This window comes from Chlorocebus sabaeus, chromosome 5 (assembly GCF_047675955.1).
Source record: "Chlorocebus sabaeus isolate Y175 chromosome 5, mChlSab1.0.hap1, whole genome shotgun sequence".
Classification (NCBI taxonomy): domain Eukaryota; kingdom Metazoa; phylum Chordata; class Mammalia; order Primates; family Cercopithecidae; genus Chlorocebus; species Chlorocebus sabaeus.
In genome coordinates this window covers 81390721-81414037 of record NC_132908.1, presented here as the reverse complement: position 1 = coordinate 81414037, position 23317 = coordinate 81390721, and the positions used below count along the sequence as shown (strand labels likewise).

General features: G+C 45.2%; 1 protein-coding gene across 1 annotated transcript in view; it reads right to left on the bottom strand.

Moving 5' to 3' along the window:
* Positions 1 to 327: 327 nt before the first annotated feature.
* The window catches only part of USP10 (ubiquitin specific peptidase 10), an 80770-nt gene continuing 57780 nt past the window's right edge, over positions 328 to 23317 (bottom strand). Inside the window, exons 5-14 of the mRNA XM_007994240.3 lie at positions 22101 to 22192; positions 21435 to 21544; positions 20956 to 21011; positions 20628 to 20731; positions 17761 to 17860; positions 16555 to 16732; positions 12723 to 12888; positions 8196 to 8340; positions 5631 to 5696; positions 328 to 1356 (exon numbers count right to left, since the gene is read on the bottom strand). Coding sequence (XP_007992431.2) covers positions 1169 to 1356; positions 5631 to 5696; positions 8196 to 8340; positions 12723 to 12888; positions 16555 to 16732; positions 17761 to 17860; positions 20628 to 20731; positions 20956 to 21011; positions 21435 to 21544; positions 22101 to 22192 — 1205 coding nt within the window. The 3' untranslated portion in view covers positions 328 to 1168. The remainder of the gene's footprint in view (positions 1357 to 5630; positions 5697 to 8195; positions 8341 to 12722; positions 12889 to 16554; positions 16733 to 17760; positions 17861 to 20627; positions 20732 to 20955; positions 21012 to 21434; positions 21545 to 22100; positions 22193 to 23317) is intronic.

The window sequence follows — 23317 nt, the reverse complement described above, 5'->3', positions numbered from 1 at the left end:
CAGTGGCACTCAATTGAAGAACGTTTAGCTTTGATCTACAGCAACTATTTCGGTGACACTGAAAATGCCGGGCTATAGAAACAAGGGACGAGGAGGGGAAGAGGAAAAACCTCCTTTCTGCCAATCGACGAGTCAAAACTTTCATTTACCCACATCACTACTTAATCCATTTGAAAACACTAAACAAACATAACCCGAGTGGTGGTTCAGCTTCCACAAACAGGTCGGACTGACTGAAGGGCGGGTTTTAATTCTGGAGGTAAACTCGTGCCCCCGTGAATTCCAGTTACCCGAAAAGGCATTCGCATTCAAAGAAACACGCACACCTTTAAACCAACTTTGTGATTTTTATTGATGGGCGACAACTTTATACTCCTAGATATCACTAAACTGTGTACAATTAGGGACGCGGCATCAGAGAAGAGCAGACAGCAGAATTAAACAGAGCAGACCGAAGGAGAGATCTTCATTATTTGCCCAGTTTTCATTATGTGTACACAGAAGCATGAATGCGATTTGAAATCTTTTAATGGCAATAAAGTTACAATCACCCATCTATGTAGACTAACATTTTAACTCCAAATATTTGATCTGCAATGTGTATGTAAGCAGTTTCTCTCCACACAATTATTAAAATTTTTCCTGTTAGGAACCAGCAACTTATTTTTTATGTTTATTTTTCTTTTGAAGTAAGAACTAGTTCTTCTTTGATAACTGGCTCATTTTTATCATTTATCAAAAACTAAAGGGTAGGGAAGAAAAGTGTGATGGATTAAAAAATTTCTTTTTTAAGGAAAGATAAAATTCATTTTCACAAATTTACAAGTGTTGTTGCTGGTGCAGGATTTATTCTACTAAGCAATGAGACTGGGGATCAAATCCGCTTTCTTATCTCAGGAATCAGCATTATTTCAGAAATACGGGTTTTTGTGGATTTTCTAAAATCAAGCGACAGTCTGTTTCAACCAAGTGATTTTTGATTTGGAAGTTAGAGTCAACAGAAACTATGTTGTGCACGAACCCCAAGGCATCTCCTTTTCATTCTAGCCCACTTTTGCAAAGGGAGAAAGAGTTTCTCTCTAAAGAGCCACTAAAGAGAGGTGGGAAGTGAGTGTGAGGTGGCGGCCTACGAGGCGGGCACTGGGCGCACACGCAGCGCACAGAGGGTTTACAGCAGGTCCACTCGGCGGTAATACAGGAGGTAGGCTGTGCGTTCAGCAGTTGGTTTCACCACCTGGTACTGGCTGATCACCTTGACTGTTTGGTCATCGATTCGCAGCCAGCCATTCAGACCGATCTGGAAGACGTCTGTAGTGTAATGGCCGCCCGTCGCACTGTTGCCGTGATGGTAGACCACTGCAAGAGAGCCCAGCAGGCGGCAGAGTGAGAACAGCACTGCACACACATCACCACAGGTCTCTGCCGACTTCCCTCCAGGGATGCATCTTATGTGTGAAGCCCCTCTCCAAAGCAGGTGGGACAGAGAGACGTCATCACACAAACCGATGCTATTTCAATTCAAACATGCAAGCAATCCATCATAAAAACTTTTCTATAACTGCAAGGTAAGGGTAAGTCAGATAGATACATGTGTGCATGTACATGTATTAACGACATATTTAAAATGTCCCACACCTCATAAAGACACTCCTACACAGCCATCAGCTGTACAGACAGAGACCGGGTTCATGCCCTTGGATCTGGCTGATCTAATTCTAGACTGTCCTGAAGAGATTATCTGAATCTTGGACAGAGATTATGATGTCATTTATAACAGTGAAAAAATGGAAAACCTTAATGGCCACTAGAAGACATGACTGAGGAGTAAATTATATTAAAATAACACAATTTATTTTTTCATGGAATAGATTAAGAATGGTGACGCAGGAATATACTTGTGGTATATTAAATGAGAAAACAAGGTCCTTAGGCCTTCCGTGGCCCATTTATCCCAACGACATGGGACACAATCTCCCTGTGCGGCCCACACACGGCAGGAGGGACACTGGGACTGCTGATCACGGTCGCTTGGGCGCAGAGCTGTGTGGGGCACTGCGGAGATAGTGCTGGTAGTTACACATTTACCCTTAAACAATTTTTCCATAATAATGTTTTAACAGAACACACACACACACACACACACACACACACACACACACACACGTTATTTACTTTAAAAAAAGATCCTAGCCAGGAACGGTGGCTCAAGCCTGTAATCCCAGCACTTTGGGAGGCCGAGACGGGTGGATCACGAGGTCAGGAGATCAAGACCATCCTGCCTAACACGGTGAAACCCCGTCTCTACTAAAAAATACAAAAAACTAGCCGGGCGAGGCGGCGGGCACCTGTAGTCCCAGTTACTCGGGAGGCTGAGGCAGGAGAATGGCGTGAACCCGAGAGGCGGAGCTTGCAGTGAGCTGAGATCCGGCCACTGCACTCCAGCCTGGGTGACAGAGCGAGACTCCGTCTCCAAAAAAAAAAAAAAAAAAAAAAAAAAAAAAAAAAAAAAAGATCCTATAACCAAGAAGCCTTAGTCAAAGGCCTAAAAAAAAAATCTGTTAGAAGATGTCATGAAAACATTAAAAGACAGCCATGTCCTCTACTTCTATGGAGCAGAGGGGCTGAGGTCTGCCTGGCCAGCAGCAGACATCAGCCTGGGGAAGGCGGCAGTCCGGCGGCATTTCAGGAGGAATGACAGGCAAGCCTGCTAAACTGTGTCCACCATCAGTGGCACAAAAGAACAGGAACCAGGAGAGGTGCAAGACTTTGCTGCTAGGAAATTTCAGCACTAAAACAAGGTCAAACATCACCAGGTCCTAGTTGCAGCTGTCACGTGGAGGGGCTAAATGACGGCAGGAGGCCTGAGACCTCTCTGGGCCAGGGACCTTGGCTGGCTAGAGGACAGTGTTTACGACTGAAGCCACCAGTCAGACTCCTGGGCTCTGCACAAAGAAATCCTCTGTGCAGGGATCCCGGAAGACACGGAACAGCACAGGGACAGCAAGACCGTGGGGCCTATACAGTGGAAAGCCAGCAACACAGTCAATCCAAGGGCACAGCTTCATCCCGTACTGCACAAGTCACAGCCATCCTGTGAAAGGGCAGGAAGCACCCATGACAGCAGCATGTCCCCCAGATCCCAAGTTCACTTTGAGACTTCCGTCCTGGATCTTCACCTCACAGACCTGACTGACTGGGCTAAGAGTTTTGTTTCAAAGCAACCGTCAGTAGAATTGGCAGGACTTGGGGGTTTTACTAATTTGTCTTTCCCACAAGACATCTCCATTCTAAAATTTCAAGGGGGGACTGCATGTCACCATTCTAGTTTCATAAGCAGCAGCCCAGATAACTAGCCCGGGCTGAGCCATGTGTCACTCACACCTGCAAGCCCGCCTGACAGGAGCGCTGAGAACCGGCTGAAAAGTTCATGTGCGAGATCGCTTCTCCTGGGCGTCACCATCATAGCAGTTCTTAAAAAGTGTTCCTCTGCTCATTCTATAGGTAATTCTAACCAGTCCAGTGACCTCATTTCCAAGATCAGAATATGTTTCCAGCCTGGCCAATAGGGCAAAACCCTGTCTTTATTCAAAATACAAAAATTAGCTGGATGTGGTGTAATCCGGCTACTGGGGAGGCTGAGGCACAAGAATCACTTGAATCCGGGAGGCGGAGGTTACAGTGAATGGAGATTGTGCCACTGCACTCCAGCCTGGGCAACGGAGTGAAACTGCATCTCAGAAAAGAATGGGTTGGGGTTGAGGATTCAGGATGGCAGGGGAGAGCAACCCACGCCCAGGTCCTGGGGTCCTGGGGTCCTGGGGCATGGCAGGTTGCAGAGTGGGGCAGGGGGGTGTGTGTGCTCACACTGGGGCCCTGACCAGGAGATGAGCAATCCCCAGCCCCTGCCCCTGCCCAGTGATGTTCCCCTCAAGAGCCTCCAGGGGAAGAGGTGCAGGGAGAAGGCAGAGAAACTGCTGGCCACCCACTGGGACCTGGGTGCCAGACGCCAGGGAGCCAGGCTGGATACCGGCTGGCTGCAGAGTCTGAGGACTCAGACTTTCCATTCCAGGCAGGGGACGGACAGGGCTAGAGACACCCATGAGCGCGTGGTGCCCATGGCCATCCTGTCTGAGGCCCAGCAAGTTGAGGAAGAATTGTGATCGGGGGAGAAAAGGAAAGAGAGTCAAAAGGAAGAGTGAATAGTGAGAGAAAGAGAGAGGAGCCTGGCCCCTTCTAGAGTGGCCCTGAGCCTCACCCACTGGGCCCCCACTCCTAGGCCCTCACCCCTGCGGCCCCCAGCCCTAGGCCCTCACCCCTGGGGCCCTCACACACTGGGCCCTCACCCCTGGCTCCCACCCCAGGCCCCTCACCTCTGGGGACCTCACCCACTGGGCCCTCACCCCTGGCCCCCACCCCAGGCCCCTCACCCACTGGGCCCTCACCCCTGGGCCCCACCCCAGGCCCCTCACCCCTGGGGCCCTCACCCCTGGCCCTCACCCCTGGCCCTCACCCCTAGGCCCTCACCCCTGGCCCTCACCCCTGGCCCTCACCCCTAGGCCCTCACCCCTGGCCCTCACCCCTGGCCCTCACCCCTGGCCAAACTTCCTAAAACACTGGGTGTGAGCTGAGGCAGAAAGGAGCTTGAAGCCCTGCTCTGCCACTGTAGGCCAGAGTGGTGAGTTTTTTCCTTGAGTTCTGGTTGATTCTTTTATAAAATGGGGATCCCACCTTCCATCTTCTAGGACACATGTAAGGAATAAAAGAATGATATCTTGGGAAGAGGTTCCATACATGTGTGAAGGTCAATAAATGGCAGTGTTATGTTACGATACAAACAGCTCACCAAAGGCCACACCAGAGGAGGAAAGACACAGAAGCCAGAAACATGTAATCAAAACAGCCTGGGAAGCCAACAGAAGTGCTGCAAACAGCAACGATCCAAAGAGGCAAAGACTCAGAGGCATAAAAAACGAGGCTATAAAAGAGAGAGGAGGATAGAAGGGAAGACAGAATGGAAAGGGAAGGTGTGGAAGAAAAACTGATACTGCAGGGAGCCTAAGCCAGGAGACAGAAGAGGTCTCAAGGCCCACCCATGAGGGAACAGGGGGTGCCATTCGCCCTCTTGGGAGATTTCTCATGAGTGACTGGGGGGCCTGGCCGCCGAGGGGCTTGTGTAATCGGGCCCACCCTCTCAAGCGGCCCTAACAATATCTATGGAGGAGGACGCAGGGATCACCGTCTGGGGGCGCGCTCGCCCAACCTGGCTGGGAGACCAGGTGTCATGGAAACTCCACAGCACTGCCACCCACAGGCGCCACAAGCACAAGAGAGGTCACATTCTCAAACAGCCAGCCTGGGAGCCTGAAACTCCCTCCTCTGACTCAAAGACAGAAATGTACACTTTGAGCAAGGTCTTCTGCTATCTCTCCTCAGGGCCAAGATGATAATCCGTCATCTAAGCAGAGTTTCAGGTAAAACTCTCACACGACTCCCTGACTCACAAGGCCACAGGATACCTAAGTAGAGCATCTGGTCGCTATGCTAAGTTGTGTTTCAGCAAAATTGTGCCCACATATAATCCCTTTCATCAGTGTTTTATTGAAGAAGTGATGTTGTACAAATGTACTCACCTGCAAAGAGCCGATAGGTTCTGTGGCATTTAAAATTCTTATTTTTAACCCCTGGAGAAAGCAGTTCTGGAAAACAAAATATCAATGGCTTGAAGCACTTTTAGAAAGGCTCAGGGTAACAGCAGCAAAAAATGGCTAACAACATTCTCCCCAGCAAGGAAACCGCCTGTTAGACCAGGAACAAAACAACACTTCATCCCTTTAGTTGCATAAAAATTGACTCATGAGGAAAATGAGCCATGTGATGTAGCAGGACACAAAATGTGCAGCCAGCCTCTGAAGAAACAGGAGCAATGGTCGAGGCTGTGATGCTCCTGCGGGAGGCCCCTTAAAAGCAGGTGCTCCACAAAATGGAAAAGAAAAAAGCTGCTGACTTAAAAACAAAACAGTTATGAAACATCCAATAATTAAAATATTTTACATGAGTCAGATCATAAAACTTCAATTATAGGCTGGGCACGGTGGCTTACGCCTATAATCCCAGCACTTTGGGAGGCTGAGGCGGGCAGATCACGAGGTCAGGAGATCGAGGCCATCCTGGCTAACAGAGTGAAACCCCATCTCTACTAAAAATACAAAAAAATTAGCCAGGCGTGGTAGCGCGTGGCTGTTGTCTCAGCTACTCAGGAGGCTGAGGCAGGAGAATCACCTGAACATGGGAGGCGGACACTGCAGCGAGCTGAGATCACGCCACTGCACTCCAGTCTGGGTGACAGAGCAAGACTCTGTCTTGAAGAAAAACAAAAAACAAACAAAAAAACTTCAATTAAAGAACAGCAACATGATTTCTCCAAATAGGAACCAGTCTACCAGCTACTACGCGGTGCGAACTCCCTGCTCTTACTGCGTGCAGAAGTACCACTTACATGGACACAAGAGTCCATCGATGGTGCGCTGTTCGAGGCAGCCATCAGTGGTTCTTTCTCTACTGCCTACCCAATGACCTAAGTGAGGTCCTCTTGTCCCCATTTCTGTAATTTTTTTTTTTTTTTTTGAGATGGAATCTTGCTCTGCTACCCAGGCTGGAATGCAGTGGCATGATCTCAGTTCACTGCAACCTCTGCTTCCCGGGTTAAAGCGATTTTCCTGCCTCAGCCTCCCAAGTAGCTGGGATTACAGGCACCCGCCACCATGCCAGGCTAATTTTTGTGTTTTAGAAGAGACAGGGTTTCACCACATTGGTCAGGCTGGTCTTGAACTCCTGACCTCAGGTGATCCGCCTGCCTCGGCCTCCCAAAGTGCTGAGATTACAGGCGTGAGCCACTGTGCCCAGCATCCATTTATGTCATATTTTGATAATGTATTAGAGGCAGCAGCTGATATAAAAATACAGCAAGGAAGAAAAGATATAAAAATAAAATCACTGTAGAAAAATATCCAAGTCAGCTCAGACAGCTGATCTGGAGGCGAGTGAAGATGCAGGAGCAGAGGTCGAGGATGCCTTCTTTGACTCAGCCAGCATTCTAGGTTTCCAGATGGACAGAATAAAATGGGGAGGAGGATCTGTTACATGATTCTCACTGGCATCTTTCTTCCTCTTGCTGGTCCTCAAATGGGATTAAAAAGCAATCCGCTGGTGAGTGATAAAGCAGCTGGAAGTGTGAGAGGAGCAATGGACACTAAACCCAGCACAGCAGCCAAGTCCGTCAGCAGAGAGCACAGCTCTTGTGTAGAGGCCTGGGAGAGACAGTGTCTGAGTCTTCAAGGGAAGGTATAGGGCTCCCCTAGGGTAGAGAGGAAGCCGGCTAGAAACCAGCCATGCCCACAGTTCCTGGATCATCTACATGGAAGGAGGTGTGAGGTGGGGTTGCTGTGCCGGGGGAGGAAGGGGAAGAGGGCTTCTCGGTTCAAGTTTGTTCCTCTACAAGACCCAGAAGGGAGGTCCAGTGTCCTCTTTTCTGCTTCCCAGATACCTTGATATTCTGAGAATCCTCTCTAGCTAATCACAGTCCCAATTCAAGCCTCAGTGTTGTACTATACGTTTTCACAAATTCTGAAGCTTTCAAGAAAAGTCTTCTTGAAGCTGTGCTTTTACCAAGATGCCTTTAACCCGGGGCTCTTTAAAACTGCTTCCAAAAAGTGCTGAGCCCATGACCTGACAGAGACTTGAGGCTGGTAAGTGCCACATGTCCTACTTGTGCGCCACCACAACTAGAGGTTAGAAGGGACTCTCACCGCCTATGAGAAATCATTCTTACTTCACTAAAATGCCACCTAACCGGGCTAGTCAACACAGCTGTTAATACTCAGTGTAAGGCAAATTATGCACCGTTCATCCCTGAAATGTTCACAGAAAAGTGATGTTCTTTTTGACAGACAAAAGCTCCTATTTTTCTAATCTAGTAAGATTATAAAGTTTAGTTATTTTTGCCTCTGTTTTTAACAGGCCATTTTCATGAGAATTTTAGTATTAAGGTCTATTACAAGTTAAGAAACTTAAAACAAGTCCAAGTCCAGCAAGAGAATGTCCTCACTCTTGGCATCATAAAGAAATGCTACAGGGTTGAGCTACTGATTTGCAGGAGTGTATCACCATGAACACTCCCGACCTCATGTGTGCATTACCTTTACTAATTTCCAAGTCCACAGGATATTCAATATTTTTGATAAGCTTCTGGCACCCACCAGTCTTCTCATAAACGAATCGTTTCAGGTGTAGCACGAGGACAGGAGGGAGTTTTTCCAGAGTCACTCTTCGACTTATCTCAACCTAAGACACAAAGCACACCAGGACACACCGTCCCTGTCTTACTTGCAACAGCTGACAACACATCCACCTTCTGCTCAAAGATGTCCTCTGAGGGCTGAGGCCTGAGAGTTCTCTGGCAGGGCTTCATGGCTTTTCCTGCCTCGCAGAAGCTCTGAGACTACCAATGCTCCTCTTAAGAAAATGCACATGGCCAGGTGCAGTGGCTCACGCCTATTAATCCCAGCACTTTGGGAGGCTGAGACACTCAGATCACCTGAGGTCGGGAGTTCGAGACCAGCCTGGTCAACATGGTGAAACCCCGTCTCCACTAAAAATACAAAATTAGCCAGGCGTGGTGGCGGGCGCCTGTAACCCCAGCTACTTGGGTAGCAGAGGCAAGAGAATCGCTTGAGAGGTGGAGGTTGCAGTGAGCTGAGTTCGCGCCACTGTACTCCAGCCTGGGCAACACCATGAGACCTTGTCTCAGAGAAAAAGAAAAAAGAAAAAAGAAAAGGAAGACAAATGCACACATTCCTGTAAGCACAACTGCAGAGAGTCTCTTGGGTCCCTGAAGTCCAGCTGTAAACTCTTAAGAACTTTACTCTGTGGCATTACCGACGAATTAGCATAAGAATTACAAAGCTAACTTAGTGCCACCTTATTTATGTACTGACTCCTCCACCTTTTGTTTTGGGAGGGAGTTCTCCCGCTATCACCCAGGCTGGAGTGCAGTGGTGCAATCTCGGCTCACTGCAATCTCCGTCTCCCGAGTTCAAGCGATTCTCCTGCCTCAGCCTCCTGAGCAGCTGGGATTATAGGCTTCCACCACCACATCTGGCTAATTTTTATATTTTTAGTAAAGAAGGGGCTTCACCATGTTGTCCAGGCTGGTCTTGAACTCCTGACTTCAGGTGATCCACACATCTCAGCCTCCCAAAGTGCTGAGATTACAGGCCTGAGCCACCACGCTCGGCCTAGTATTGACCCATTTTAAAATAACTCTGATAGTACTGATAAAACTGCTACCAGTATGTTTTTTCAATTAGATGGGTTTTTTTTGTTTTTGTTTTTGTTTTTTGAGACAGGATTTCACTCTGGTTGCCCATGTTAGAGTGCAGTGGCATGATGGATGACCACTCACTGCAGCCTTGACTTCCTGGGCTCAGGTGATTCTCCCACCTCAGCCTCCCGAGTGGCTGGGACTACAGCTGGTCTTGAACTCCTGGACTTAGGCAATCTGCTCGCCTCAGTCTCCCAAAGTGCTGGGATTCCAGGCCAATCAGATGTTTTAAATAACCTTTAAAGCTATTTATTCTAATAATGAGTTTTATTAATTTAATCTGTTCCTGAAGTACTTTCACAGGTCTAATGAATGCTGCTTTTAAATAAAGTCAGGTTGTTATTAAGATGCATCTTTACAAATAACACTTAATCCCTTTATCTATCATTCTCTGTACTTACAAACTTTTTGATGCTTCCCATATTCATTTGGGTAATACTTTTTTTTTTTGAGACAGAGTCTTGCTCTGTCACCCAGGCTGGAGTGCAGTGGTGTGATCTCAGCTCACTGCAACCTCCATCTCCCAGGCTCAGGTGATTCTCCTGCCTCAGCCTCCTGAGTAGCTGGGACTACAGGTGCACACCACCATGCCCAGTTACTTTTTGTATTTTTAGTAGAGATGGGGTTTCAACATGTTGGCCAGGATGGTCTCGATCTCTTGACTTCATGATCTGCCTGCCTCAGCCTCCCAAAGTGCTGGGATTACAGGCGTGAGACACTGCGTCTGGCCTGGAGAATACTTTTTGTGTGAGTAATTTAAAAATAACAATACAAAAGATGGCAGCATATATAACACAATTAAAAAACTGTCAGAGAACTAGATTCACATCTAGTTGAAAGCATTTTCAAGGGTATTAGGCAAGCTCATAAGTCATCACTGGTTGGGTTTATTAACCTTCCAGACCCCTTCCATGCCTGTCTTCCCACCTAGACTAAGGTCCTAGGAGCAAAAACCACCTTGTACAGCTCCACATTCCCATGCGTCTTTATGTTCTAGTGTCTCCATAGCCGACAAGCACTTCTGAGTGAATGAAGGGTGTGAACACAGCTCAACAGTTATAAGCAGAGATGGGGACTGTAAGACCTAGTCTCCTCACTTGTGAATTAAGAGAGCAGGGCTGAATTATCTCTAGGATGCTTTTCAGTGCTTACTGATCTGTGATTTTCACGTTAACACTCTCAGTTGATTCACTAAATGGCTAATCCAAAATTATTAAATGTGTATTTTGGGTTTCCAGACAAACTGAGGCTTAATTTCTAATCACTCAACAAAGGCAGACATTTTCTATACAGCAAATATTTCATATAATCCTATTTTCCCCAAAACCTTCACATGTTCCCACAGAAAAACACTTCTAATCTAAAATATAATAAAGTTGGCATTTTAAAAACTTAAAAAAAAATCACATTCAAGAAAATAGGTAATGTGCTCCTTACAGATACTTCCATACAGGCTGTCCAAAACCTTCCTCGAACATCTGTTGTTCAGAGTGGTCCTGATCTCATCTGATGACACACTACAACAACCGTGCAGCCAGAACAGCTAGCAGCATTCTTTTTTTATCTTCAGGAGTCCACCAAAATGCCAGCTTTCCTTTACTTTTATTTATTTTTAAGTTTTAGAGACAAGGTTTCACCATCGCACAGGCTGGACTACAGTGGTGTGATCACAGCTCACCGTAGCCTCAAACTGCTGGGCTCAGGCAATCCGCCTGCCTCAGCCTCCTAAAGTGCTAGGACTATGGGCATAAGCCACCACACCTGGCCCACCATCTTTCTTGAAGCCTTTCTTCAAACCTGCTATTTAGGACAAACCATTCTTTCTTCACTACCATTTAACAACAGGCTGACAACTGCCTATGCCTCAATCCCTGCCCTCACACCACCACCCCTACCAGCCCACCCCAGCAAAGTCAAACTATAATTGCAGCAGAAGCAAAAGAGAAAAACAGACACATTACAAAAGGGTCTTCCCTAGGTAGCCCACAGAAAGGCTGACCACCTCCCCAACAGCGTGGGTGGCCAAAGACTCCCATAGTTGGCTCAAGAAACAGCATAAGCAGAGTGGAACAGCAGCCAGGGCCAGGGAGCCATCTCTGGAGTTGCAGCTGCCACAGAAGAGAGCCTAGCCGACAGTCATCCACACTCAACGCACAACTGAAACACCCAACCAACCTCCCCAACACAAATACCACTTTTTCCCTCTCTCTCTTCCACGAGGTCCACCGCCAGACTCTTCTTAGCTCATTCACTGAAGTCAACTACCAAATTTCTGCCTCGGGCTCCTACTGCTTCTATTTTTTAAACAAAATCGCCCATGAGATGCAAGTCTGCAAATATGGCAGAAGATTAAGCATAACTTCTACAGTTCTCTCCCGGAGCCTGGGTGGACCAGTCCACAGCAGGACACCCCTGAGGTGCTAAGGGTCCCGATGTCCTACTTTGCTCTTTTTGACTCAGAGCACACAAGATAAGCCAAGGATAGATCCATCCCATTCACACAATGTGATGACAAGTCTTCTACGCTGAGGCACCTTATTTTACCTTGTAGCTGCCATCCACTGCTCATTATTCAAATATCGCTTTGCAGGAATGCTATGGATTGCCCATAATTATCAGCCTGCATTCATCTCCCCAGTGCATTTTTATGAATTCACTGCCACAACCTAAGATACATAACAGAGAAGACACTCTCTGCAGCAGAGTAGATAAGCCGGCACATCTGGATAGCCAGGAACTAATCCGCACTCACAGGGCAGAATGTTATCTGTCTCGCCTGACTGAGTTGACAAGGACTCCACCAAGCTATGATCTGATAGTCTTAAATTCATGAAGACTGAAAGACTCAGGATCTTATCTTTTCCAGATCAAATCAAAGTAACAAGCATCAGAACAATGACTGTATTATTTTTACAATGACCTGGAAGATCTACAATCAAATGCAAAACAGATGTGTTTGGAATCTCTTTGACATCCTAACTAATCTAATGAAAGTTGTACCCTACGGTATCATGAACATAAATAAGCTACTCGGCCTCTGTCAGAGGTAGTATTGATGTTGTGATATCATGATTAGATTGCCAGAAAATTAAATGTAGCTCAAGATAAACAATCCAAAAGGAGATCATTACCTTGTGTAATATGATTTAGAGCTAAAAGAGGCCCTTGGGATCATGTTTCAACCATTTCATTGTAAAAGCATAAAAACTTTCAGTACAAAACGGTTAAGCAACTGATTTGAGAGGCGAAACTCAGATCCATTTCCCCTCATTCCTAATGCTGTGTTCTTTCTACCAAACCAGAGCACCTCAGTAGAAAGGTTCAAAATCAAGTGTGAACATACCTCTTGTTTGGTTTTTGTGGTATAACCTTGGACAGATTCTCTTGCCACCAAGCTCTCCAGGGCATCCTGGACTGTGCGTATCTTGTCAGACTGGATATCCAACTGCAACGTGAAAAATGGCTGCAAAGTGGCAGATTCTTTTGAACTCTGCTGGTAAACCACAGACCTAAGAATTGAAAGCAAAAACAAAAAAATTAAGAGACCACTCCTTGCCACTTTCCCTTAAGATTAACCAAGAGGAATAAACACTGAAAATAAGATTATTCAGTATCACTTTCAAAAGACCACAGAGAAAAGCCAAAAATATACTGAATTTAAAAATAATTCTGCTGAATAGCACCTCCTTAGTATTTCTAACAACTAAATCTACCAGTTGATAAATGTTCCCAGCGCCAGTGCTCTGGAAGAAAACATATTTCATTTTCCAAATTCTTTCACCTCCTCTCCACACTGTTATTTACTGCACCAGTTCACAGACGCAGCTACCCTGCCATGGCCTCAAAATGCCGATGCTTTCCATTTTCTCCAAGTATCATAGCCTGTTCTAATAAAACAGAGGAAATCCCAAGGTAAACAGAGGATTTTTAATGGCATTTTCCTCCTATAAAAATGTCTTACAAAAAGAAGAAGGGGAGTAGGGTGTGTAGAATAAAAAACAAGTTAACATTCCAGGAAAAAAGGCTGCCACCCTTCCAAGAAGGGTGCCAATTTGACCTTGTTTTCTTAGCTGGTTTTTCACTTCATTTTTTTTTTCTTTTTCTAAGTTTTTCTGAGTGAAAATTGTGTGTTCGGCCCATCTCTCATTTAGCCTCAGCAAGGGAACATGCCAGGGGTTCAACAAGGGCTTCTATTTCTGCAGTCTCAGTGACCTAGTTTCTAAACGGAATAAAATGGGTGTGGACAGGTACTCAGGCTTTCCAGAACAGATGTGGTGAAGAGCTCGCTAAAAGCTTTTCTGTCCAGGGTTTAATTAGGCATCTCCATGCTCCTTTACAGTATGAAGACTGCGGTGACAACAGTTCCCCTGGTTCCAGAGAGGGACACAGTAGTGGGGAAACCTCTCGTGAGAGCTGGTAGACAAATCAACAAGAAGCCCTCTTGACTCAGTGGTCCTGTGTTTTAGCAAAGGTGGCACCGGGGAAGAAAGGTCTTCCTGGGGAAACTGAAAAACATCTGAAGAGGCTGAGTTTTAGAAGAAAATCTTTCAATTGGTGTGAATAAAGAATCATGCTTCATAATGGCTGAAAAGAAGTTCCTATGTTGTAAGAATTCTTTATCTTTGCTTTACTGTTTTTCAAAAAGAAACATCAACAACCAATTTCAACACAGAGAACCCTCAGAGGATGTAGCTAGCAGCCATGACAGAGCCATTCGATCTGAGCCAGCAAGTCCTCCAAAGTGGACACTGGTATTTTCCACTGGTTACTCTTAGACAAATTTGGGATCTTTGAGTATGCTGACTCTCTGTGGCCTTGAAATTCTGATACCCGACCTCTGCACAAAAACCATGTTCCTGATGCCTCCATTTGAGCTGTCCCTTCATCCTTCTCTCCCATCCCGAGGGGGTGTTCCCACAATCCTAAACCAGGCTGCTGGGCTGAAGGAGCAAAAGGCACAGCCGCCCCTCACTGCTGCACACTAACCTGGACCTTGGTGCCTCCCTGCCAACACCACATGTCCCAAGGAACCATAGGCAGTGGTCGGGGCGTTTCCCAGGCGACAACTGACCACACAGCTGCCGTGGACACCCCCCAGGGCACCAGAATAGAAAGGGGCCGGTGGAATGGAGCTCACGGCGCAGAACACAGAAGTGACTTGTTCAAGGTCACATGGCTGCTCAACTGGCTTCTAAATCCAGTTCCACGGAGGACCAGAAACCAGCTTCTGAGGGAGTCAGTGCAGGTTTCTGAGGTTCTTATTATTCACCTGTTGAAAGTTGCTGATTCAATCTCAGAACTGAGAGACTGAATCAAGTCTTGATGCCTTAAAAGGGGCGGTATTTCTTCCAGGTACACAGCATTTGGGACAGCAACAGACTAAGAGTGTCACTGAAATGCCAGCCTGGGGGTTATGCTGCGAGGCCTCAGAAAGGAAATCAGACTGCCATGAGGCCCTTTCAGTACTTTCGATGGATATACCTGCTTGGAGATGGTATAAGTTTTGCTGAATTCCACATCACAGTGGTACTGAAAAGCTCTCAGGTAAATAAAGAAAAACCTTTCCCAAGGACTTTGTGAATGGGCAAAAAGCTGGTTAAGGGAACTGGCACACAGCCAGGTGCCGGGGACTCCAGCCCAGTCACGTGTCCGTCCGTGTAAAAAAGACCTCCCTTCAGACTCCCTTCACTCTCTAGCTCACCTGGTTCCAATCAGTTCACAACAGCCGAAAAGGGAAACAACTGTCTGTGGATGGGCCAACGGATAAAGAAACTGGTGTGTATATATACAAGGGAATACTATTCAGCTGTAAAAAAAGACCCTGCCGTTTGCCGCAACACGAATGAACCTGGGGAATGTCATACTAAGTTAAATAAACCAGACACAGAAAGAAAAATATTGCATGGTCTCACTTATACATGGAATCTTAAAAAAAAAAAAAAAAAAAAAAAAGACAAAACTACAGAGATAGGGAAAGCAGTGGTTCCAATGGGTGGGGAGTGGGAATGGGAGATATAGGTCGAAGGATACCAAGTAGTAGCTACACAGGTGAACAGGCCTAGAGATCTGATGTGGAACATCGGACAAGAGCTCCTCATAGAGCACCGTATTTGGGACTTTTGCGAAATGAGTAAACAGCTGCTCCTGCCATGTGCACACAGACACACAAGGGTAACTGTGATGGGGAATATGTTTATCTGCTTCACTCTAGCAACTATTTTACTATCTCTATTTCGTAACATCTTGTGTATACTTTAAATATACACAATTTATTAACATAAATAAATGAAATTCCTCCAAATACATTAATTTGTGCTCTTACCAAAACACATGGTTTGACTAGCTGGGGTTTTTTTTCTTTTTTTTTTGACACAGTCTCGCTTTGTCACCCAGGCTGGAGTGCAGTGGTGTAATCTTGGCTCACTGCAACCTCTGCCTACTGGAGGCAGTTTTAACGTTGCAAGTTTTAAATGTTGACGAAGTCTAATAAATATACATATATTTTTTTCTCTTATGGTTATTACTTTTTTATGACCTACCTTATGAAACCTTTGCCTACCCCCAAGTCATGACGATATTCTCCTATATCTTTTTTTATTTTTTTCTTGAGACAGAGTCTCACTCTGTCACCCATGCTGGAGTGCAATGGCACAATCTGGGCTCACTGCAACCTCTGTCTCCTGGGTTCAAGCGATTCTCCTGCCTCAGCCTCCCGAGTAGCTGGGATTACAGGTGCCCATCACCATACCCGGTTGATTTTTGTATTTTTAGTAGAGACGGGGTTTCACCATGTTGGTCAAGCTTGCCTCGAACTTCTGACCTCAGGTGATCCACCCTCCTTGGCCTCCCAAAGTGCTAGGATTACAGGCAAGAGCCACGGCGTACGGCCAATTAGCTGGCTTTTCTCTTACTCCCTAGCAATGAGCAGCTGAACTTGACGGCGTAGAAGTGAGGAGCTCCCTGTCCCTTGCTGACATGCGCCAGCACGCAGAGAATGGGCCGTGGGGGCTGACTAGGGAGGCATCAAGAAGTGCAAGAGAAGAGCAGGCACGGGAGCAAGATGCAAAACATCATGTCCAAGAAGTCTCAAGACAAGCCTCACACCTTCCCCCCTTCACCAACATGGCGAAACCCCGGAAAAGGCAAATATTAAGCTATTCTAGAAAAGCACAAACCTGATGTGTCCACCAAAAATGCCGGTGATTGGAGTCTGAACAAAATCCGCCTGGCGGGTGACGGAAGTCTTGTTCCGGGGGCCCACTTGCTCCCACTCATCCTCGCTTCCTTCACCTTGTTCTTCCTGCTCTTCTTCAGTGACTGAGTGGTTTTTGGGGCCATTGGAAATCGTAAGTTCTGAAAAGGAGAGCATCTACTTAAGACTACTATTTACAACAAGAATAGCAAAAAATAAAAAGGCACAGATCTGTCAACTGTAGCTTTGAAAATGAAATCAGGGTGTGTTCTACAGTAAAAGCCACGGCAACCAATCACACAGGCACAATGCCGCTGGATCCACAGCAACCAACCGCAACAGGCATGATGCTACTGGATCCACGGCAACCAATCACACAGGCGCAACGCCACTGGATCCACAGCAACCAATCACAACAGGCACGATGCCACTGGATCCACGGCAACCAATCACACAGGCGCAACGCCGCTGGATCCATGGCAACCAATCGCAACAGGCGCAACGCCGCTGGATCCATGGCAACCAATCGCAACAGGCGCAACGCCACTGGATCCACGACAACCAATCCCCAACAGGCGCACCACCACCGGATCCTTGCTTACATAAACTCCTAGAAAAGATACTCCTGGGACTGACTGGAGAAATGTGAAGATGCTCTGCAAAGTCGATATTACCATGTCATTACAGTTGGTTTTCTCAGTTAGATAAGGGACTGTGGTTATGCAGGAGCGGATTCTCAGGGGATGCTTTAGCACCTGGGATGAACTAAACTGTTAGCTGCAACTTAACTTTGAATCATTCAGGGAAAATGTGTGCGTATGTATGTATACATGGACGGATAGATAGGACAGATATAGTATATATATATACAGTGTGTGTATAGCATCAGAAAATATGCTTAAAACTACACTCAGCAATTATAAAGGTATTCATCAAATGATTCTTTCAGCTTTTCTATATGCTTGATCATTTTCCTAATTAAAAGTTGAAGGAAGATGGCAGAAGTTCGGGATAAGCTGTAATTTACCTAAATATAACCTTCTCGATGGTGTAAGTTATCGTAAGGAATAAATGCTATTTGAAGGGAAAACAACTGAGGGGCAGGGAAGCAACATAACATATGAGCATGCAACGCTTGTTTACAGCGAACTCTTGCACAACTCTGTGGGGCAAGTGGACCATAACCTACTTTCATTATTTGGTGAGAGAAGCTTCTTTAGGTTCAACATTTCCTCATGAAGTCCATTTAGAATGAAGCCTAAGTATTCCTCAGCATCTTCTTGTCGACCCTGAAAAGGTCAAATATAATCACTTTAGTGTGAACCGATCACTGTCCAAGGCCTGCAGGACATACAGTACTTGCAAAGTCCAATCATGCCTCCTCTGAAATGGAAGATATAAAGTATTTCCAAACAATGACATGATGACATGGGTTTTCCTTGCACAGCTGAAATCCCAAGAGTGGGAAGAAAAGGAGAAACAGATTAAACACATATCTCTAAATGGGGATTTTTATTATTTATACTTTTCTATATTTTCAAAATTTTCTTCAATAATATACATTACTTTTTTTTTTTTTTTTTTTTTTGAGACAAAGTCTCACTCTGTCACCCAGGCTGGAGTGCAGTGGTGCAACCTCGGCTCAGTGCAACCTCCAGCTCCCGGGTTCAAGCGATTCTCCTGCCTCAGCCTCCCGAGTAGCTGGGACTACAAGTGTGTGCCACCATACCTGGCTAATCTTCGTATTTTTAGTAGAGACGGGGTTTCGTCATGTCGGCCAGGCTGGTCTCCAACTCCTGACCTCAGGCGACCTTCCTGCCTTGGCCTCCCAAAGTGCTGGGATTACAGACATGAGCCACCACACCCTGCCACATTGACTTTATCACAAAAAAGTTACTTAAAAAAAAAAAATTTTGTCTTGGGTAAACAAAATAGAAGACGAAGAACTAGATGTCTAGGGCCAGTTCACTGTTCAATTACTGTTACCACTCAAGCAGTGAACTAAGCAGCCCTGTGTCTGCTTCTGTCTGTCTTTGATGATGGACAACTACACGGGAAAGAACTCAAACTGTATGTGGAAAAACTCCACTGATTTAAAGCGTTAGCTGTTTTACACATACATCAGCAAAATCATTCACAGATGAGTCACCCAAGAGTTTAATAATCCCACATCAGGAGTGTTTGATTCTGTTACTTATCATCAGTTCATATTTCATTCTTCACAGCACAACTGCCTGTTCCAAGGCCCTGCAAATTGTTCTGTCTGAAGCATCTACTGCATTCAAGTTTACTTGCCCTCTCCAAATAGTAGATGTGGACAGCAGCTGTTCACATGAGTGCATGCTCTGCACATGTGCAGCAAAGGGCAAAAATTGGCACAGCCAAAGTGTGCTGAAGACTTTTCACAGCAGGCCTGGGTGGCTCTCCTTGGAAAAGCCTGCTTGCAACGTTGGCTGGTGTCTGGGAATTTCGTTTTCAGGAAGGTCCCCATCAGTCCAATAACTGATATGGGATTCTGCCTAAACCTGTTTGCGCAAGCAATGTGCTTTCTGCTAACACTTTTGCTTTTGTTTTGGGAGTTTGGACTTTTGGTTCAAGCTAGGCAGATGGTACCTATGGGACCAGCCCTCAGTAAAAACTCTGGACCTGGAGTCTGTAATGAGCTTCCTTGGGAGGCGGCATTTCACATGTGTGGTCACAGTCTGGTGCTGGAGTAGTTAGGCGCAGCCTTCTGGCTGCACTGGGAGAGGAGTCTGGAGGTTTCCTTTAGGCCCTGCCTCATCTGTCCTTTCCCTTCCTGACTCTGCTTTGCATGCTTTTGCTGTCAGAAACCATAGCCACAGGTGTACCAGCTTCTGCATTTTCTGAGTTCTTCCTGTGAATCACCCAAACCTCAGGGTGGTCTTGGGGAGCCCAACACATCCCATATTAATGTCACCTTAAAAAGATGCTTTTGTTCATAGCATTATCTCTGTGTATGATCCTAGAGGGCTTCCTGAGCACCCACTTTATTTTGCCTCCACCTGAGCTAGGTGGCCCCCTCTGGATTCTAAGGCATCTCTGTATTTTTGTACTTCTCTTGTTGACTATTCATTTATCTCATTCCCTCACTGAGGGCAGAGGGCACACTTTATTCCATTTCTGCATCCCTAATACCATGTTCCCATTACTCGGGAAATAATTCCAAGCCAATACCAAAAGCTGCATTATAAGCATTTAAAGAGCTTAAAAATCTATGCTGCCCCTGGTGGCATCCTGCTACGATGCCCTCGACATTTACTCTTCTTCAAAGCAAGGAAGCTTCAAGTAAACTTGACTTAAATGGCATTTTCTCAACCAGTTTTCTCTCTGAATACATCTCCCTAAGCATCATTTCAACTGCTTGTACTGAGTCATCACCAACTCAGTCTGGGAGGAAAGAAATGCTACAGTAAACTGTGCTAAGGGTGGCTCAATTCACTCTCAACAGCCCCAGGGCCTTTTATAAGGGCGCCCTGGCCTCTTGGTCCCATGCCTGTAGTAACAAAATACATGATTTAAAAAAAATTTAGGTAAAGGAATCAAGTACATCAAATAGCTACTAAAGTGTATAAGTATGATGAAGACACAAGCTTTTCTGAATACTGCCATCATTCCAGGCCCAATGCACTCCACTCTACCCCAGTGGCATATAGTGCAGTGGTTAAGAGAGCTGTCTTGAAAGCTGGGTTCTGCCATGCACATTAGCTATATGACTTCAGACAGTGGATTCTCTTCTCTTAATTGTAACAAGGAGACCATAATCACACTTTATTCACAGACTCAACTAAGTTAATATACGTAAAGTACTGACAGCAGTGCTTGGTGCGCCGTAAAAGTTATCTGAGCAAGGTCAGATGATGAAGAGTGTGAGCAAGGCCACTCTTCAATTCATCCAAGCAATGGACTCTATTATAAACCTACATCTACTTACAGCGCTGGAGACAGAGGGCAAATATCGAATAAGTAACAGTTACCACACAAATACTGGAAAAAAAGGTAACACTTGATCCTAGCGACATCAGAGAAGTCTCAAACCTTTTCAGACAGGCTTGACTTGTTAACTGTCAGGAGTCTGTAAATATATGTGGGCTCAAAGGCAGCTCCCGGGCGAATGTCCCTCACGATTTTATCTCCAAGAGCTGTAATGGAAACAGGACACAGGTTTTCCTAACGACAATGAAGTCACAAATGATGAAAAAAGCAACCTCATCAAAATCCCCCACCTCCCACCTGGCTGAATGCTGAGAATGGCACAGGTGCACAGACGTTTTCTTCCCACCATGAATGAATTTACCAAATTTAAGTCATCTGTCTCCATAACTCCCAATATGTAAGAGCATCAACAAAACTCCTTTTTACTAACCTTGTCGAGGTTTTGGAGGTACTGGCATATTAGTAAACTCATTCATTAGCCGAACACTAAACATGGGGAAAAAAACATTAAATAGTGCAGTTTTAAACAGTATATATATAAAATTTTACTAAAGACCTTTGATGGCTAAGTAGAATATCAGCTATACGAGTATAGTAGATTCTAGGTAACCAATGCTGTAATAGCTAGTGAACTCAAGTCTTTTCTATATGCATTTTTGGTCTATTTTAAGTGATACATGCTGGTAAACACTAAAAATATTTTCTACTGAATCTAAAGAACACAGATAAACAATGCTCCAATTCCATTTCTGGTTAACTTCCATATAAAATCACAATCTATTTTTTATAAAAGACAGAATTATAGGACTCACTGGCAGGAAATCAAGAGCTTTACTAAACTATTTCAATTCTAATTATCAGAGGGGAAAAAACCCCACCACATAACACATCTTTCACCACCTTACTTACAAGCTGTCTATCATGGGTGTTGACGTACAAGGCCTTTGCACTTTGGAATACAGAGGAATGAACTTCATCAGGTGGTACATCGGCGGGCAAGCAACCAGTGCCTGCAGTGTCTACACAGTGGCAGTAAGGAAGCGTAAAGGAATGAAACAGACACACCACATTTCCTAAAGGCACGTTTAGCACAAGAACATCTCTGAAAACCTAAGTAAGCTAAGGACATTGAACCACTTAGACACGTCACCACAAAAAGGAATAAACCAAATCATTACTAGGGTAACTGTCCTGTGATGCCCATATGAGGATCTACGAAGCAGTCAATCGTTTGTATTCAAGAACTTGACTTATCCAAGGTAGTTCAATTTTAAAACCAAATTTCCAGTTGTAAGTCGCTGCTCTGCCCTATGATCTGTAACCACTCGAATGAGAGTCAGCTTGTCTGCAGCCCTCATTCATATGCCAACAGATCCTCTCTTTTAGAGGGAGAGGGACTGTGGCCAGGAATAACCCTGTTTATAAGCAAGGTAGGCAGACCGAGTCATAATAAACCAGGCTTGGGGATTCAAATGTAGGGCTAGATGGTCCACGGAGGCTGAACTAAGTCACATGCACCCAAAGGAGGGAGAGCTGCAACACGCTGGCCTTGCGGACGGCGTCCAGGAAGGATACAGCATTAATGTAGCACCAGTTCCCTTTATTGATCAGCCCGCGAGGTTGCAACGACACTGGTTTATGGATTAGGGTTACATTCTCCAGTAACTCTGAAAGAGGGAAGAAGCATATTTCAGAAATCAATGACATCTAGTGAAGAATATTCAAATCATTTCATATGCTCTACTCTGGGAGAGCATTTAAAATCCCTTCAATAAAGCACATATCCAAAGAAAATGCATACTGTTAAGGCTTCATTCAGCTCAACATCAAGTACACTATTTAATTAAAACTTTTTTGAAATTAATCTTTTCCCTCAAACAGCAACATTTAATCTTCCTGGGGGGAAGAGAATTAGGGAACACAAGAACTACCTATTTTAATGAGAAACAAAAAAATGTGAACACAGTATCATTATTAGAGAATAGATTTGAGAGATACAGACTTTTTTCCTTAAACACTGTTAGCCAGGTGTGTCTCATTAGCAGCAAGGCGTCTCAGACACTCGACAGAAAGATGTCTGGGCAGAACCTGCGTCTCGGTCCTCTCTGCATCCCCAGCATCTAATGCTGACCCTACACATCACTGCGCATGTTCAATGGCTGTTCAGGGAGTCAAGATATTCCTTTCAGAGACAACAGTCTCCTACGAATTAAACTGTCCACTAGAAATCCAATTTAGCAACTGTTTTATACACTGTAATTCCCTTATTCCATTCACAAACACGCTGCTTAGCCTCGGGTTCACCCTGAGTGGACATCACTCTTTTTCTGTATTAAAACAGCTGCGAATGTCATCTTTATAGAATTAACCATCAGAAATGCTTTAAAACAAGGTCTCCCCCTGTCCCACTATGAATCTTCTAATGGTGATGGCTACAATTTATAAACCCTTCCACACTTAGCACGTTCTTTACAATTTACAAATGTTAATTGGCTGGACTTAATCCTTAGTAATCTAGGAGTACCACCACCTTGCCCCTTTCACCAAAAAAGAAACTGAGGCTCCCAAAGACTAACTAACTTACCTGTGATCACACAGGAGCCAGGTGGCATACTCAGGGCCTCAACTCCATAATCTGTAGCCAATCCTGTCTCCTTTACTTTTAAATTGTACACTAATCATAGAACCCACAAATAGATACACCTACTATGTGCCAACAAAAATAAAAAATTCATTTAAAAATAAAGCACAATAAATAAACGAATTGTATATAGGAAAGAAAAACCAAAATG